Source organism: Bipolaris victoriae, assembly GCF_000527765.1.
Source record: "Bipolaris victoriae FI3 unplaced genomic scaffold scaffold_12, whole genome shotgun sequence".
In the NCBI taxonomy this organism is placed as follows: domain Eukaryota; kingdom Fungi; phylum Ascomycota; class Dothideomycetes; order Pleosporales; family Pleosporaceae; genus Bipolaris; species Bipolaris victoriae.
In genome coordinates, this window is record NW_014575380.1 from 359,051 (window position 1) to 374,409 (window position 15,359).

The 15,359-nt window shown below is 49.6% G+C and overlaps 5 protein-coding genes across 5 annotated transcripts; 4 read left to right on the forward strand and 1 right to left on the reverse strand.

Moving 5' to 3' along the window:
* Positions 1-45: 45 nt before the first annotated feature.
* Positions 46-852, reverse strand: COCVIDRAFT_23548 (hypothetical protein; the record flags this gene model as incomplete). The annotated part of the gene is made up of 1 exon (XM_014704819.1): positions 46-852. One exon carries the CDS (start codon positions 850-852, stop codon positions 46-48), a length of 807 nt encoding a protein of 268 aa, XP_014560305.1.
* A 904-nt stretch (positions 853-1,756) lies between these two features.
* COCVIDRAFT_89613 (hypothetical protein) lies at positions 1,757-3,566 on the forward strand (the record flags this gene model as incomplete). The annotated part of the gene is made up of 2 exons (XM_014704918.1): positions 1,757-3,193; positions 3,249-3,566. 2 exons carry the CDS (start codon positions 1,757-1,759, stop codon positions 3,564-3,566), a joined length of 1,755 nt encoding a protein of 584 aa, XP_014560404.1.
* Positions 3,567-5,341: 1,775 nt separating this feature from the next.
* On the forward strand, positions 5,342-7,517 carry COCVIDRAFT_23550 (hypothetical protein; the record flags this gene model as incomplete). The annotated part of the gene is made up of 3 exons (XM_014704820.1): positions 5,342-5,767; positions 5,824-6,287; positions 6,341-7,517. The coding sequence occupies 3 exons, from the start codon at positions 5,342-5,344 to the stop codon at positions 7,515-7,517; spliced, it is 2,067 nt and encodes a 688-aa protein (XP_014560306.1).
* Positions 7,518-8,579: 1,062 nt separating this feature from the next.
* COCVIDRAFT_89533 (hypothetical protein) lies at positions 8,580-10,324 on the forward strand (the record flags this gene model as incomplete). The annotated part of the gene is made up of 5 exons (XM_014704919.1): positions 8,580-8,792; positions 8,843-8,971; positions 9,023-9,107; positions 9,157-9,826; positions 9,871-10,324. The coding sequence occupies 5 exons, from the start codon at positions 8,580-8,582 to the stop codon at positions 10,322-10,324; spliced, it is 1,551 nt and encodes a 516-aa protein (XP_014560405.1).
* A 1,061-nt stretch (positions 10,325-11,385) lies between these two features.
* On the forward strand, positions 11,386-12,900 carry COCVIDRAFT_12957 (hypothetical protein; the record flags this gene model as incomplete). The annotated part of the gene is made up of 3 exons (XM_014704794.1): positions 11,386-11,663; positions 11,718-12,430; positions 12,485-12,900. The coding sequence occupies 3 exons, from the start codon at positions 11,386-11,388 to the stop codon at positions 12,898-12,900; spliced, it is 1,407 nt and encodes a 468-aa protein (XP_014560280.1).
* Between the last annotated feature and the right edge of the window lie 2,459 nt (positions 12,901-15,359).

A 15,359-nucleotide genomic window follows, 5' to 3' on the forward strand; every position in this document is an offset into this window, starting at 1 on the left:
ATGTGCCAAGCCATATATTACTTGCAACCAAACTTTGCCATACATCTACTTCGCACCAGGGACATCCCAAACCGCTGCAAACGGATCCTCGTTCCAGTGCAACTCCCTGGTATACTCGAGGTTCAGACTCATAAACGTAGCCACGTCCTCGCCATACACAGCGCCAACAAATGCATACATGGCATCTATGCCCGCCGACACCCCACTACTGGACCACACATTGCCGTCTTGGACCCAGCGCGCAGTAGGGACCCACGTGATATTTTTGCCGTGTGATGTCGCCCACGCCCAGCTGCGTTTGTTGGTAGTTGCGCGACGACCTTCCAGGACGCCTGCGCGCGACAGTAGCGAGGCGCCCGTGCAGATGGAAATGATGTACTTGAGGCGTGGGAAGGTGGAGGCTATGAAGGCGATTTCCTCGCTCATGTCGTTGCGGGTGCCGCCGCCGCCGGGGACGATTAGGACGTCGATGTCGGGCTTGCCGTCGGCAGACGAGGCGGTATCATTGGCAGGTGCGTGGGCGGATAGGTACTGGTTGAATGTTGTTGTGGGTAGGATTGCTTCGCCGAAGCCGCCGGGCATCATGGCTGAGGATACCGGGTCCATGGTTCGGCTGAGGATGGAGAGATGGGGCTCTGCTGTTTTGTTGCGGTAGGTCATGAAGAGCGAGTTGACGAGGTCCATGGGGCCGAAGATGTCGAGGGCTTGGAAGTGGGGGAAGATGACGAGGCCATAGTGGAGTGGAAGTGCCGATGTGTTTGTGATGGGCGGTTGGACAGGAATAGAGAGGCATGGGGAGATGAGGGTGCATGCAGTCGCAGCAGCGAGGTAGGCATTCTGGTAGAATTGCATCTTTTTTTGCTTTCTGTCTCTCTTTCTTCCTCTCCTGTTGAATAATTGACCACTGACCTTTTCGTGCTCAGTCAAAAAAATTGCAGACTTGCCGGCCATCTTTATAGCCTTGACGACTATGCAACTCCACTTTTTTCTGCAATATACAGGAGTCACGTTTGTATGTACTCTGGACAGGCATACCGTAATTAATGTGCTCGCAAGGCCACCAAGCCTTGCCGAAAGAAGGCGTCTCCAAGTAGGTGACCACGACGCTACAAGGTGCATTTGGCCGAACTGTTAACTCGGGTCCAAGTGGTGGCAAAGTGATTGGCTAAGTCATTAGTGAATGTGCTGGGGATAGTTTCAAGACCTAGAGCAATCATCTTGTTGACATAGTCGACTTGGAAAAGATGTTCTTTCAACCATGGACAAAGCATCTGTCGATGGGTTGTGCGGCTTACCAAGCCGTGGGGAAATTAAAATATATTGTGAGATGGCAGTCGTTGGAACGCAGGTTCATGCAAGGCTAGGCGAGATGCATACATATGGAAGCCGAGTGGCGAGTGATTGCGCTTGTTGTGCTGTACATGCAGTTGGCCGGCACGAGGCACAAAAGCAATGTGGGTGAGGAGGCTGGAGAAGAGTAGAGGTGTGGCGGCTCTTGGCGCGCCAAGCACACGGACATGTTCCTGCGACCGATGACGCACTCTACTCACGCGCCCATACTCTCTCATACTCTCTCATTCTCTCTCCCTCTCCCTAATACTCTCTCTCTAATACTCTCTACTTTGCTGCGCGTCATGGCGGCATGAACCCTTGCACCATCCTTTGCATCCCTGTTCGAGACTCGATGCATGTCAAGGCTTGCTGCACCTTCTCTGCCTTCACGAGGTAGCATCCACCTGCCCACGCATCGCCAACCATGCCCTCGTCAAGGCGACCGGCCATTGAGGCGCGACGGTCCACGCTCCACTACGAAACTTTTCCCACAGTTCCCCCCAGGACCCGCGGCCGACCACCTTCGACATCGCCGTCCCCCCGCCATGGCCGCGACTCACAAGACGGCCATAGCAACCACGAGTCGCCCCTGCCGACCAGGCAGCTTATTGTGTTGGCCATCATAGCGCTTGCCGAGCAGACTGCCCTCAACTCAATCAGCCCATATCTTCCAGAGATGACGGCCTCGTTCCCCGAAGTCAAGCAGGGCCAGGGAGGTCTGTACGTGGGACTCATTGCCTCGTCGTTTGCCCTGGCCCAGTTCACCACAAACTTCTTCTGGGGCTGGCTTTCGGATAAGATTGGGCGCAAGCCCGTCATCATCATGGGCACCTTCATGACTATGTGCTGTTTCCTCTTATTCGGTTTCTGCACAAAGCTGTGGCATGCTATACTCGTACAGGCACTCATGGGCTTCGTCAATGGCAACTCTGGCGTTGTGTCGACATGTCTGGGCGAGATCACAGACCGGAGCAATCAGTCGCGCGCCTTCACCTACCTGCCTGTCGTCTACGGCATTGGCGGAATCACAGGTCCCATTGTCGGAGGCTTGTTGGTTCTCTACAAGAACCCCTTCTCACGCAGCAACGCCAATCCGTATCCGTATCTCCTCCCAAATCTCTTTTCAGCCCTTGTTCTAGCTGTTGATTTGGTAGTGTGCATCATCTTTTTGGAAGAGAGCTTAGAGGAAGTCAAGAACCTCCCTCCTCTAGGAAAAAGACTGGGCAATTTGTTCTCATGGATATGGCAATTCACTAGCTCGACTCGACCGACTTATGTACGGCGCCTGCTTGGCCAACAAAAGGACCGCAACTCTCCGCATCTACGCAGCATAGGTGAAGACGAAGACGAAGATAATATTGAAGACGACGACGTGTCGGACACGTCTGGCGAATCCGCGCCTGCATTATTTCCGCACGCCAATAGCGAAGAGCTCACGCGGAAGGAGGTATTGAACCGCGACACGGTGCTGCTGCTGGTGACATACTTCATCTTTCAACTAGCCAACATTTCTTACAATTCTCTGTATCCTATTTTTGCCGAGGAGCAACCGCCGACGGGGCGCGGCTTGAAGCCAGAGGCTGTGGGCCTGTCGCTGTCGTTTGCAGGAGCCATCACGATATTATTTCAAGTGGGGATATTTGGACGATTACGAGGCAAGCTCGGCAACAAAATGGCATACAGGGTTAGCTTGGGTCTGTTCATTGCGGCGTTTGGACTGATGCCGTGGGTGGGTTACAAAGACAGCAACCCATACAAAGGCATTGGCTCGGGCGCAGGATGGTTGTGGTTTGAGCTTGGGGTGGTATTGGTCATCAAGACAGTGGCAGGTGTCGGCGGCTTGACGGCTGCGCTTCTCATGGTGAGTTACTCTGATGCGATCCTAACCCGTTGTAGCACACGTTAACGGAGCGCAGATCACAAACTCGGCGCCCAACCACAACGTTCTCGGGACGCTCAACGGCCTTGCGCAGACGCTCTCTGCTGCCGGACGGGCAGCAGGGCCATTTGTTTCGGGCTCGCTGTTTACGGCTGCGACCAAGCTGAGGCCCAAGGGAGAAGTTTTGCCGTTTGGCATCTTCGCTGGCATTGCGCTCGTCGGTTTCGTGCTGAGTTTTGGCATCCGTGGTGAAGGGCTGGAGGCCGAAGGATGGTCTGACGAGGACAATGACGAAGATGAAGAGGAAGGTGGTGGTGAGGAGGCGGACGAGGGCACGGGCTTGTTACGAAAGTGAACGAGTCATGGGAATCATATGTAACATAGCAATTTGGCACTGCTTGAGCGGTGCTTAAACTAGAGCCTGGGGGCGGGCGGCGTTGTACGGGCTATTTTAGAAGAAATAGAAGGGACGGCGGCCTCGCTCGGCTAGCGGATCGAGTATCGCGAGTGAGATTGAAGGTGTATATGGCACGTGCAGGAGCATGTTGTGACGTCCAAGGGAGTGTCGAAGACGAGGGAGATGGCAATCACGTGCCGGCGCAACGGCCAGGTGCCACGTGGTGGTCCGAGGGATGGAGCAAAGACTGTGATGATTTCGGTGCAACGGGTGTTTGTAAGAAGATCGCAATGAGAAAGCTGCCGAACAAAGGTGCATGTAGTAAGTATTGCAAAGATGAACACTTTGAGCAGAGTGGATGCGTGGTTGGATATAGTAGGCGGGCACTAGTGTCCAAGGACTGAAAGAAGCTTTCACGAGGCTGTTGCACCATGCCGGGTCATACGCGCCCACGACTCAGGGGCCAGATGCCTGCTTAGCAATGAGGCAGCCACAAGTAATCATGTAAAGTACTTTGCATGTATGTAATCAGGGAAGGGGGACGCAAGAAATCAGAGCCAAGGACATTTGGATAAACCCGGGCGATGACGAGAGTGCTGGTCAGCAAATACTTTACTACTTGGACATGGTAAGTAAAAAGGTACGGGCACGTGTGCAGGGGGTAGGAAAGTAAGTAATTGCGAGTGGCATCGGGCAGTGAACGTGCTAAATTGGCCTTGCAGAGAGCTGAAAGAGTGGGCTGGTCAGCATGCCAGCGTATACTCACATATTCTTGGGGCGCATAGCTGAAGGACAGCATAGACACCACATGTATGTACTACACAGTGGTGGTGTAGGCAAGTACATAAGTAGAGTCACCACCACACTCTAGCGCAGCGCCATGGAGCTGCGGTGCATGAAGCCTTGGATTTTGGTCCGGTGGTGGTGGACGCAGGCGCAGGCAGGGCAGAAGGGCAGAAGGGCAGCGGGCGGCGCTCCGCCCGACCTGCCTTGGCTAGTCGCCCGCGTACGGACGGACCTCTTGACGGGGGAGCGGAGGGGGGCGGAGCTGACTCTCTTACTCTGATGAACATCTAAACGACACGCACAATCAAAATCCACGGCATTCAACACGGCAGCAAGCCAGCTGGGCCAAGCCTCACCCACATGCGTCGCCCATTGGCCTGCGGCTCTTGTTCCTGTCCTCCCCCACGGCTCCCCCGGCTCCACCACCTGCTCCTTGGCCGTGACGGTGAGTAGGCTTCCCTTGCCCAATCTCTCGGCTTTTAGGTGGCTTGCATCTCTGCATACGAGCGGGTAGGGGCTTCCATCTCAGCACGGCCATGCGGCTAACCACCATGCACAGCCACTAGCTCCTTTCCCGCTGAGCTGGAGGGTAAAAAAAAATGGCCCACGGCCGTAGTGCTGATTCTAGTGCCATGTCCCAAGATAGGACTTGCGCTACCTGTCTGCATGAGGGGTCATTGCTGTCGTGTGGAGTAATCGTGGAAACGGGCAAGATTCACATAAGAATCGTGGCACGGCACCCTGGCGAGTCTGACGGACGCTGGTATTAGAGTTTCGGTTTCTCCCATTACTGTCTTTCTCTTTTTTTCTATACATAGTCCGCTCTTTCTTACCTCCTCTACGCCTCCATTCCTCGCCTTTTGCACCGAGCAAGCCATTCGTACCGCGGGCATTGTCCCCCTCCTCTCTCCCCCACTCTCCCTCCCTCTCCTGCGTAGCCTCTCAACATGGGTTGGAGTTTCCATGGCCACAAACGCGATGTCGACGCTGAAAAGCACCTGAGGCGGCTACACAAGACCACACCCTTTATCGAAAGCCCGCTTGTCGGTGCCGACCATGAGAACCTCGTCTTCTCCCAGCGACACGAGGCCAACAGCGTCGAGCTCTTTTTCGACTTGTTCTTCGTCGCAAACTTGGCAACTTTCACCGCCTACCACTCAATCACAGACTTGGACTACCTCTTGGGATACATTGGCTTCTTCGGAATTCTGTGGTCGTGTTGGTTTCAGATTACGCTGCACGATGTGCGCTTTGCGCGAGACTCGCTGTATGAACGTATATGCAAGACGATCCAGTTTATTGCCTTTGTTGGTTTGGCCTTGGTTGGCAGCCAGTTTAATCCTGCCAATCAGACAGCCCCGCGCAACAACACGGTCAGTCTGCCGCCCTTTTGACATGCCAATGCACTCTTATTGACTTTTGACAACAGAACTTCCGCATAATGTGCTACACGCTCGTCATAACTCGTGGTCTTTTGGCAATCCAATACCTCGTCGTCCTGTTCTTCACGTGGAAAGCAAAGTATTCCAAAATCTACCTGCCTCTGATGCTCATGTTTGCCATCTATGCAGTCAGCATGGGTGCCTTTATTGCCATGACGCCTGTTTTTCGCGAGGGTAATCAAAATCGGCGGCACATTTACCTTGTTTGGTATGTCGTCATGATTTTGGAGGCCGTCCTCGTCATTGCCATCTCGTGTTTCTGGCGCATGCTCAGCTTCAAGAAGACCCATCTCATGGAGCGAATGAGCTTGCTTACCATCATCGTCATTGGTGAGGGCGCCATTGGCGTTACAAAGACCGTGTCCAGAATCATGGGAAAGCACGGCCTTAATGTTGAGGGATGCTTTCTCATCATGTGCATTATTGTTGTCCTGGTCCTGGTCTGGGCCCTGTGAGTATCCCGAAACACAATGCATAAACTCCCAAACTGACCACCTGTACCAGGTACTTTGACAACTTCCCACATGGCCACTACGGAACCATCAGGCAGCAGATTTGGAGTCTTTTGCATTTCCCGCTTCAAATTGCAATCGTTGGCGTAGTTGAGGGGTCGCAGCAGCTTGCTCTCGCTCGCTACATTATCAACAACACCAACAAGGCCTCGGGCAAAATTACCCAGTATTGTCAACTTGAGAATCTCGACGGCGAAAAGCTTTCAGACAAGCTCATGGACTTGCTTGACTACTATGAACTCGATGGTAAACTCGAGACGAGAAGCTTCTTTCATGAGGCGCGGAATGCCATCTGGAAAATCGGAAACACAACCAATATCTGCTCGCCTGATACATCCAACAACTACACGTTTGGTGACGAGACCAGGTATAGCAATTGGCCAACTGCGTTCAAGGATCTGTCCTACGCCATCAGCAACGGCATGTACACTGGCCTTGGTATGAAGCTCCCCGTGGACAAACTCGAAAAGCACAGCCCGCTCGAGGTAGGCCTCCATGCCTGGAAACTCGTCTACCTGTACTTTTGGACTTCCTTCTGCATCCTCGTCCTGTGCTTGGTCATCTTCCTATTTCTCATCCGCCGCCACAAGGCCGACCTCTTCGACTACACATCCGTCATCTCGCGCATGAGTGCATTTTGCGTCGGTGCGGCAATGTTGGCGCTCATGGCCAACGACGCCAAGATCTACGCCGCCATTGAATCGCCCGCTCTTCTGCCAGTCTGTGTGACACTTCTCTTCCTCATCCTTGTTTGCGACAAACTAAGCTGCTTGTGGTGTAACAAACAGCTCAAAAAGAGCGGGAAGCCATACGCACTCGAAGTCGACGAACACGAACATGGCCACGGCCACGAGCACGACCACAATGCACACGTGGCCGTACATGAGACGGGCGGGGCGTATAACAATGTACCGCACGACGCTTCTGCCGTGGGGATCAGTGAAGTGAACAATGCCTCACGATGGAGCATGCATCCAGAGGACTTGAAGCCCCTCACTGCTTACAACTCAGGCTACAGTGCCTCTCAACATAGCATCGCCATGGAATCAATCCACAGCACGCCAGATACTACCCCTCATGTGCTAAGCCCAGATCCAGTCGCTCGTCAAAGCTTCTTGGCCGTCACTCCCGCTGGATATGCTCCGGTCAACACAGAACCAAAAGCATAAGGCTTGAATCTGTTCCAACTACGCATTCCTTCCTTTGTTCTTTTTCCTTTATCCACCTCTTGTTTTCCTTGTCTTACAAACAGTCTCTTTGGTCATTTAGCAAGCGCGGCGTTGCATTTTCTTGTCTATAATTGCATGATATCCCGGCATCTACCTCTCTAGTGTAGATAGAGTAGTAATACTACAAGTATTCCAGAACATAGAAAGATTATCTTATATCCTTGCCATCTTCTCCCTATTGAATTCTTAGAAAGTACTCGTGATGTAATATGGATAGATGGAAATGAAAGAAAAGATAGAGTGACACGATGAAGAATAAGGATAGATAGGTAGGAGGTCAACTCTACTACAGTAGTACGATAGTCTTATCTTGTTGGTAAAAACTTGGAAAAACCTTCTACGTCCGAATATAAGACCACGGGTAATGTATATTACGGCGGGTCGCCCCGGTGCTAGTCGATCGGAGTTTAGAACTTGGATTCATCTACCTCTTAGTTAACCGATAAATTCGGAGATAAGATTGCCCAGCCCCGACGGCATGGAAGCCTGCGTTTACGCATTCCTACTGTTACACCACTATTACGGCTAGTAAAAATAGAGTTAGTATATCCGTTTGGCCTAGCCTTTAACAAGTCGAGTATGCTAGTAGTGGTAGTATTTTATATAGTGAAAGTGGCTCGTTCGAGTAGACAACGATTGCTTGGCCTTGGGCTTCCGATTTCACCGGCCGATCAAGAGCTTGCGCGGTGCAAGCCGATTGGAACGTGGAAGTCTTAGATCCTTATCTCTAATTTCTTATGGATGTCTAAGAATTCCTGTAGTGACAGGGTTTATCACATTTGTAGTAGACGAACATGTCTAGCCTAACGGGTATCCTGGTACACCGAACAACCTTGCATGACGACAACTAATCGGACCGCAAGCCCATCCGTTCCGTGGAGGCCGACATGTCCGAATTCCGGCAGACACAATAGCGATATTTAACTTGGAAATATGTACTATAAGTACGGCAATGACAATACTAGGATTTTTCTAGTTGAGTACAACTTCATCTCTCTCATGATGGATAGTCAAATCTTGTCAAACTCTGCGCTTCTAGCGCAAGTCATCACACTATCTGCTGTGGTCGTTGCATTCCTTGTGTTGCTCCCAAGGCTCAGCCTGCAATTCAAGTTATCAAAATTGCCAGTGTTCGGCCTTTCCACAAACAATGACAAGCAACGAGCATTTTTCCTGAAGTATTGCACAGAACTGTATCGCAAAGGATACAAACAGGTGAATATATCCATATCCTCTACAGAGATGAGAACTCAAAATTTGGGTAGTTCACAAAATCTGTTTACCGAATGGCAGCAGATGATGACATACAATATGTGGTCATACCACCCAAGTTTTTGCCCGAGCTCAACAAACTCTCCGACGATGTTGTGGATCTTCCTGCAGCTGTCAAAAAGGTTCGAAGCTGTCATCTTACAATGGCTAGATTAGATGCTAAGATTACACAGATGCTTGAAGGTCAATACACCAAACACGAAACCAACTTTCCGACTTTGATGCACACTATAAAGGCTGATCTTACACCTTCATTAAGTATGGGAGTGCACTACTGCATTCGGCTTGCCGCTAATCTAAGAGACAGAACGCCTCAACGAGCATATTTCTGCCGAGATCGACAACGCTATGGAACGCTTCATGCCTCCCTGCGAGGACTGGACTAAACTAGCGATATACGAAAATCTAACAAACATTATAGCTCAGGTATCTGGCCGCCTATTCGTTGGACCAGAGTATTGTCGCGACCCCGAATATCTCAACATTGCAGTCAACTTCACGAATGAAACAACCACTGCAGCTTTCGCAGTCAAGAATTGCAACAAGTGGCTTCGCCCGTTCAAAGCCTCTCGCCTCTCCGAGATCCAACAGCTCCAGAACAGACACAAACGGGCTACCAAGTTCTTCGAGCCCATCATCCGCCAGAGACAAGAATCAGACCAGAAGAATTCCGACGATATGTTGCAGTGGTTGATGGATCGTGCCAAATCAAGCAATATCTCCATGGACATCTCGTCACTGATCCGACAGCAGCTTACACTTACTGTCGCAGCCATCCACACCACCGCCATGACCGCCACCAACAGCTTATTCTGTCTCGCCGCGATGCCCGAGTACATCGAGCCACTTCGCGAGGAGATCCAGACTGTCCTGGACGACAATGGCGGGAGCCTCACGCCGCGCGCTCTTCAGCAACTAGTCAAGCTGGACTCCTTTATCAAGGAGGTCGGCCGCTGGTACCCATTTAGCATCAGCAAGTTTTCCCTTTTCCGCTTCCCCCCCAGAATAAATATTATAATAGGCAAAAAAAAACTAACAAACCTCCACCAGCTTCCTTCGCCCGCTACGTCCACAAACCCTTCACCCTCTCCAACGGCCAACACATCCCCGCCGGCGTAATCGTCGAAGTCCCCTCCGACGCCGTAAGCTTCGACGCAACCATTTTCACCAACCCCGACGACTTCGACGGCTTTCGCTTCTACAAAATGCGCGAAAACGCGAGTACGGCCGAGCTAGCACGCTCGCAGTTGGTCTCGGCCAATGAACGCGATATGCTGTTTGGCTATGGCAAGCATGCGTGCCCGGGGCGCTTCTTTGCAGCTAATGAGATCAAGACGGTGCTTGTGAGGATGATTCTCGATTACGATGTCGTGATGCCGGATGGAAGGACAGAGAGGTATGAGCCGATTCAGGTGGACAGGCAGATTATGCCGAATCCGAGCAATTCGTTGCTTCTGAGGCGCCGGAGGGGTTAAGTGGGGGGGTTAGATTACTAGATGGAGTTTGGCTTAGGATACATGATTGGGATTTCTCTTTGTTCAAATTTAACTGAGCTTCCACACTGAGGAACTCAGTCGATTTGTTTGTTGCATTCTGTTTGGAAGAATCGATATCAGTGGCCAAACTGTTCAGAGTGAGTGGTTTGAGGAGTTAGCAGCCCCAAGCCTCAATATCTTCCGTTTTGCCTGTCTGATCATAGTGGTGACTGAGATGTCTTCCTAGGTTGTCTGGCCTTGTTCCAAATTTTATGTACTCTCCCCTCCCCCTTTTATTTCCTCATTTTGCATTTAGTTTTAGGGCAGAGAACCAGTGTGCGGAATAGAGGGGATCTGTTGTAAAATAAAGCGCTCAGTATTACCAGATCGTTGGCCCATGTCTGCAGCCAGTCTAATATATTTCCCTATGTGTGATAAGTAATCGTCATAAGCGTAGACCCTGTATCTCGGAGATAAATTCTGCACTTCGGCCATCGGCCATCGGCCATCGGATCTCGGGGGACTGGGTGGTGATGGCGAACATGGCGAGTTTCTTCCAAACCCCACCAATAATCGCCATGCTACAATCGGAGATATCGCTCGGCTCCGACATGATTGATCTCTGTTCAGAGTAACTGGGTTCGAGAACTCTAATATGCGGAGCTATAGTTACAATGACAAAGAAGCCGGATCCGATGGGGGCACGATTTTCCCGAAGACCGGAAGAGCGCACGCAATGTCCATGAATAGAAGTGGATAACTGTCTTTACATTTGATGGTGGTATGTACTTGCCTTCGGTCTGAATTTCTCTACCGATCTGTATACTCTACAGCAGATCTCATCCCAGATCTAGATATCTCATCTCCAGTACTTTAATTTTTCCTAGCTATACATTGAGCTCCCCTGCCGTAATCTTCCCACTCATAGCACACTACCCAGTCTTTGCTTCTCTTCTAGGTGCTGATTCGTGTAAAGAAGTAAGATCCTTATTTTTTTTCTTGCAACATCTCGAACCTTGAACACTCAACTAAAGTGTGATAGTCTCTACGACACATCAAACATGGCATCAACACATCCTGTAATCCCTTCTGATGAGAAACCAAACCTGCCCCCCGCCTCTTCATCCTCTTCTTCAAACACAGCGCAGGATGTCCTTGATCCTTCAGCGAAAGAGCAATCGCCTGGCAGCGGTGTAACCACACCCGATCAGAATGGAGCGGCACTGGAGGCTGCCCAGCCAGAGCAGCCTGCCACGAATGCCGTCTCTCCGCCACCCAACGGCGGTACTTTGGCTTGGTTGCAGGTCTTTGGAGCCTTCTTCCTCACATTCAATTCATGGTATGAGAACCCTTGCACTTGGACCATAAAAACGGGTTGCTAATTCCAGATCAGGGGTGTCACCAACACATTTGGATCATACCAGGCATATTACGAAACGACTCTACTCCGGAGTTCTACTTCATCCACCATCGCCTGGATTGGATCTGTGCAGGCCTACCTTATGCTGGTAACAGGCACCCTAGCCGGCCCCATCTACGATGCCGGATACCTCCGCGCACTCTTGCTCGTCGGATCCTTCATGATTGTCTTCGGCCACATGATGCTGTCGCTTTGCCATGAGTACTGGCAAGTCCTACTAGCTCAATCCTTCTGTGTTGGTATCGGCGCAGGTCTGATTTACGTTCCGAGTGTCGCTATCCTTTCCACCTATTTCTCAACCAGGATCGGGGCTGCCATCGGCATTGCGGCTTCAGGGTCGTCACTGGGAGGCGTAATCTACCCAATCGTCTTGCATAAGCTCCTCCCACAGATCGGATTTGGATGGGCTACCCGCGTGCTTGGCTTCATGATGCTAGGAACGCTGGTTGTCCCCAACCTTATCATGCGCGTCCGTGTGCTTCCCCCTCAAACACGGACTCTATTCGATTTCAAGGCGTTTTTGATCCCCGCATACTCCCTTATAACCTTGGGCTTCTTATTGGGGTTTTCGGGACTCAATGTACCCCTAGTCTTTGCTCAAATATTTGCAATAACGGAAAAGATCACGAATGAGAATCTGGGGTTTTATCTCATCGCCATTCTGAACAGCACGTCGCTCTTTGGCCGTAAGTATGCTCTCTTCAACACTTTGCATCATTTTGCTGACATCATGTTTTTAGGTGTTCTGCCAAATCTCCTTTCGGATAAGATTGGCCCGTTCAACGTCATGATACCATGCATACTCATGTCCGGGATTCTCTGCATACTATTCTTGACTGTCACAGCCCCAGCCGGCATTATCGTCCTCATGGCGTTCTACGGTTTCTTTTCCGGAACCTTTGTCTCATTGCCTTCGACGGTTATCATCTACATAAGCGGCAATGCTAAACACAAGATCGGTACACGCCTGGGCCAGGCTTTCTTTTTCTGTGCAATTGGTATACTGATTGGTACACCTATTGGCGGCACAATTCAGAAGCACAACGGCTACGATGATCTGTGGATCTTTGGAAGTTGCCTATTATTTGCATGCGCGGCGCTCGTGCTTGTAGCGAAGTTCACTTGGGAGGGATTCTCACTAAAGAAGACAAACTAAGGTATGTACGCTATTATGTTAACTAGATACTTTATATAACAATATATATATATATCACATCGTAGATGATCTAGACTACTGTATTTAGAATACCTTTCATATTCCATCTACCTACAGTTGTTGCTAAGGCCCTTATAAATCAAATCGCTGGAGTTCTGCCCCATCCTTATCAACGACTATAACACTTCCCTTAAAATTACCACGGACAATGCTTTTATCGTACGAGATGGCCTGCATGAATTCGTCCCGCTTCGAGTGCCCAATTGAGCTCGTGACAATCCATTGGAATGAAAGTGTATCTGGAGAATCGTTGTCGCCTTCGACACACGCCTGGTAGGTCGCTCCTTTTTCGAATTCGAGTACGTGTCCATTATTGCTCAGAGGGCATGGATAGTTGGCAGAAAGCTCTGTCCCTGTAGAGCTGTTCTGGACGTAGCAACCGTCAACTTGGCGCGATGTCGTCCCTTTAGCAAAGACGATCGTGGAATACACTGATATTGTGTGTGTTTGTCCCAAATTAAGTCCGCCAGAGCAGCCAATTCCGTTTGGTTTTCCAGGTGGTTTCTGCCCTACTTTCACTGGCACCCTCTTGCATGTGCAGTCTTGAAACACCATGTCACTGTTTTCTGTAGGTATACAAAAAACGGCAGTTTCATCCCTGGGGTCGCATTTTCGATCGTAGTTTCCGATGTAGTTTTCGTTTCGGTTTGGGTATGTCCTAACACAACTAGCCCTGAAGCTATATGGCGTCGTGCACTGGCAAGTTCTGGTTGCCCATGATATACGGTTGAAAACAGAGTGAGAATCCATCTCCTGGCATACATTGACGTCGATTGCACTCGCAAAATCGGTGTTGATGATTTGTTGATAGGAGGTCTTTGCGACCAGAAAAACAGTAAACAACAATTGTTTTGGGGATAACATAATAACTAGTGTCTGCGAGAAATGAGTAACTTGGTTCGAATAGCGAAGCTGTAATGAGCATCCAGCTGTCCCGGCCATCAGATTAAATAGGGCTTGTTATCCGATAAACGGTAATGGCGAGCCCGGGCCCGTGTCGAATTCGTGGCAACATTCTCACAAGGTTCCGCTGCCAGTTTAAACCATTGTATCCATGTCGCCAACATGTAATTGTCGGTGACGTCGTATTGATGACATGTCACAGATATGGATGTAAATTTAAGTTCATGTCTCGGTGAATCTGCGCTCCAATATCCCGTCTCCTCCTTCTTAGTCACCACGAAATGTTCAGAAACAACAGCGAAGGATATGAAAATGGCTGCAGCGATGTCTAATTACAAGACAAACTATGACTCGCAAGTTGTATTAGGGGAAGTAAGTGCACGACCTGCTTTGATCAATGTTCTATAGGACAGACTCTCTGCAGAAACAAGCATTATTTCCGTAGTATGACAATACGTCTGCTTCTTCAAATAATCAGCTGATGTTTATACTTTTACTTAAGGACTGTGCTTATCTGAATTAAGATTATGGTTCAAGCTTACTTAGACTACATCTTAAAGCATAGTAGTCTATCCTATATTCTTACGTGGGATTACTGTTAGAGCCTAGTGTTACGATCCAAGGCAAGCTGCTTACAAGTAATCAGCTTGGAGGGTCTAAAGAGACGGACTGCGCCGTAATCCTTTATCTACGCCGTAGTTACGTAACTAATTATATAATCATATATAATTACTTTATCTTCTTAGCATATAGTCTAGGTATCAAGCCCTTATAGCTTAATATATTTAACTTAAGTTTTGAGTATAAGTATAATAAAGAGAGTTGTTCTACTTACACGCTACTGTTCTCGTTTACACTCTATTACTCTATCTGTAAAAACTAACTAATAAGAAGATTAACACTAGAAGTCTTATATTACTTCCACTTGATCCATACTCTTAACACCTAGCCTTCTCTAACCTCTTACGAGCTACCTTAGGGCACCTTAGGTTACTTTAGCTCTCTCTAGCCTGTCTTAATTATATCTTACTTCTTATATCACTATTCTGTTACAAGCAACAGCGGAAAGGATCCTCTCCCTAGTAATAATAGTATAATAGTTGAGAAACCACTTAGGATACTAACCGGGAACGATGGGTATCGCGGGGCAAGGTTAGGCTGGCAAACGGGTACCCCCTACCATTGTAACGGCGCAGGCAAGACTACTCGGATCAGTATCGGCGGTAGTGTCACTCAGAGGCATATGGGAGTGCGTAGGACATCAAACGAGCCTTAATTCAAATAGACACCTATAGGCCTTATACAAAAGGATATTAAAAGTCTATAGAGCTACCTATAGGGAGTGTCTTAATATATACCTATCTTAGTTAGATCTAAGTCAGATCCGACTTAAGAACAATAACTACTAAAGGGGGCGGCGGATATTTACTCCGACGCAGCTCTAGGACGGGTCCGATACTTAGCAAGGCTATAACATCGTTATACTACCCCCCTCT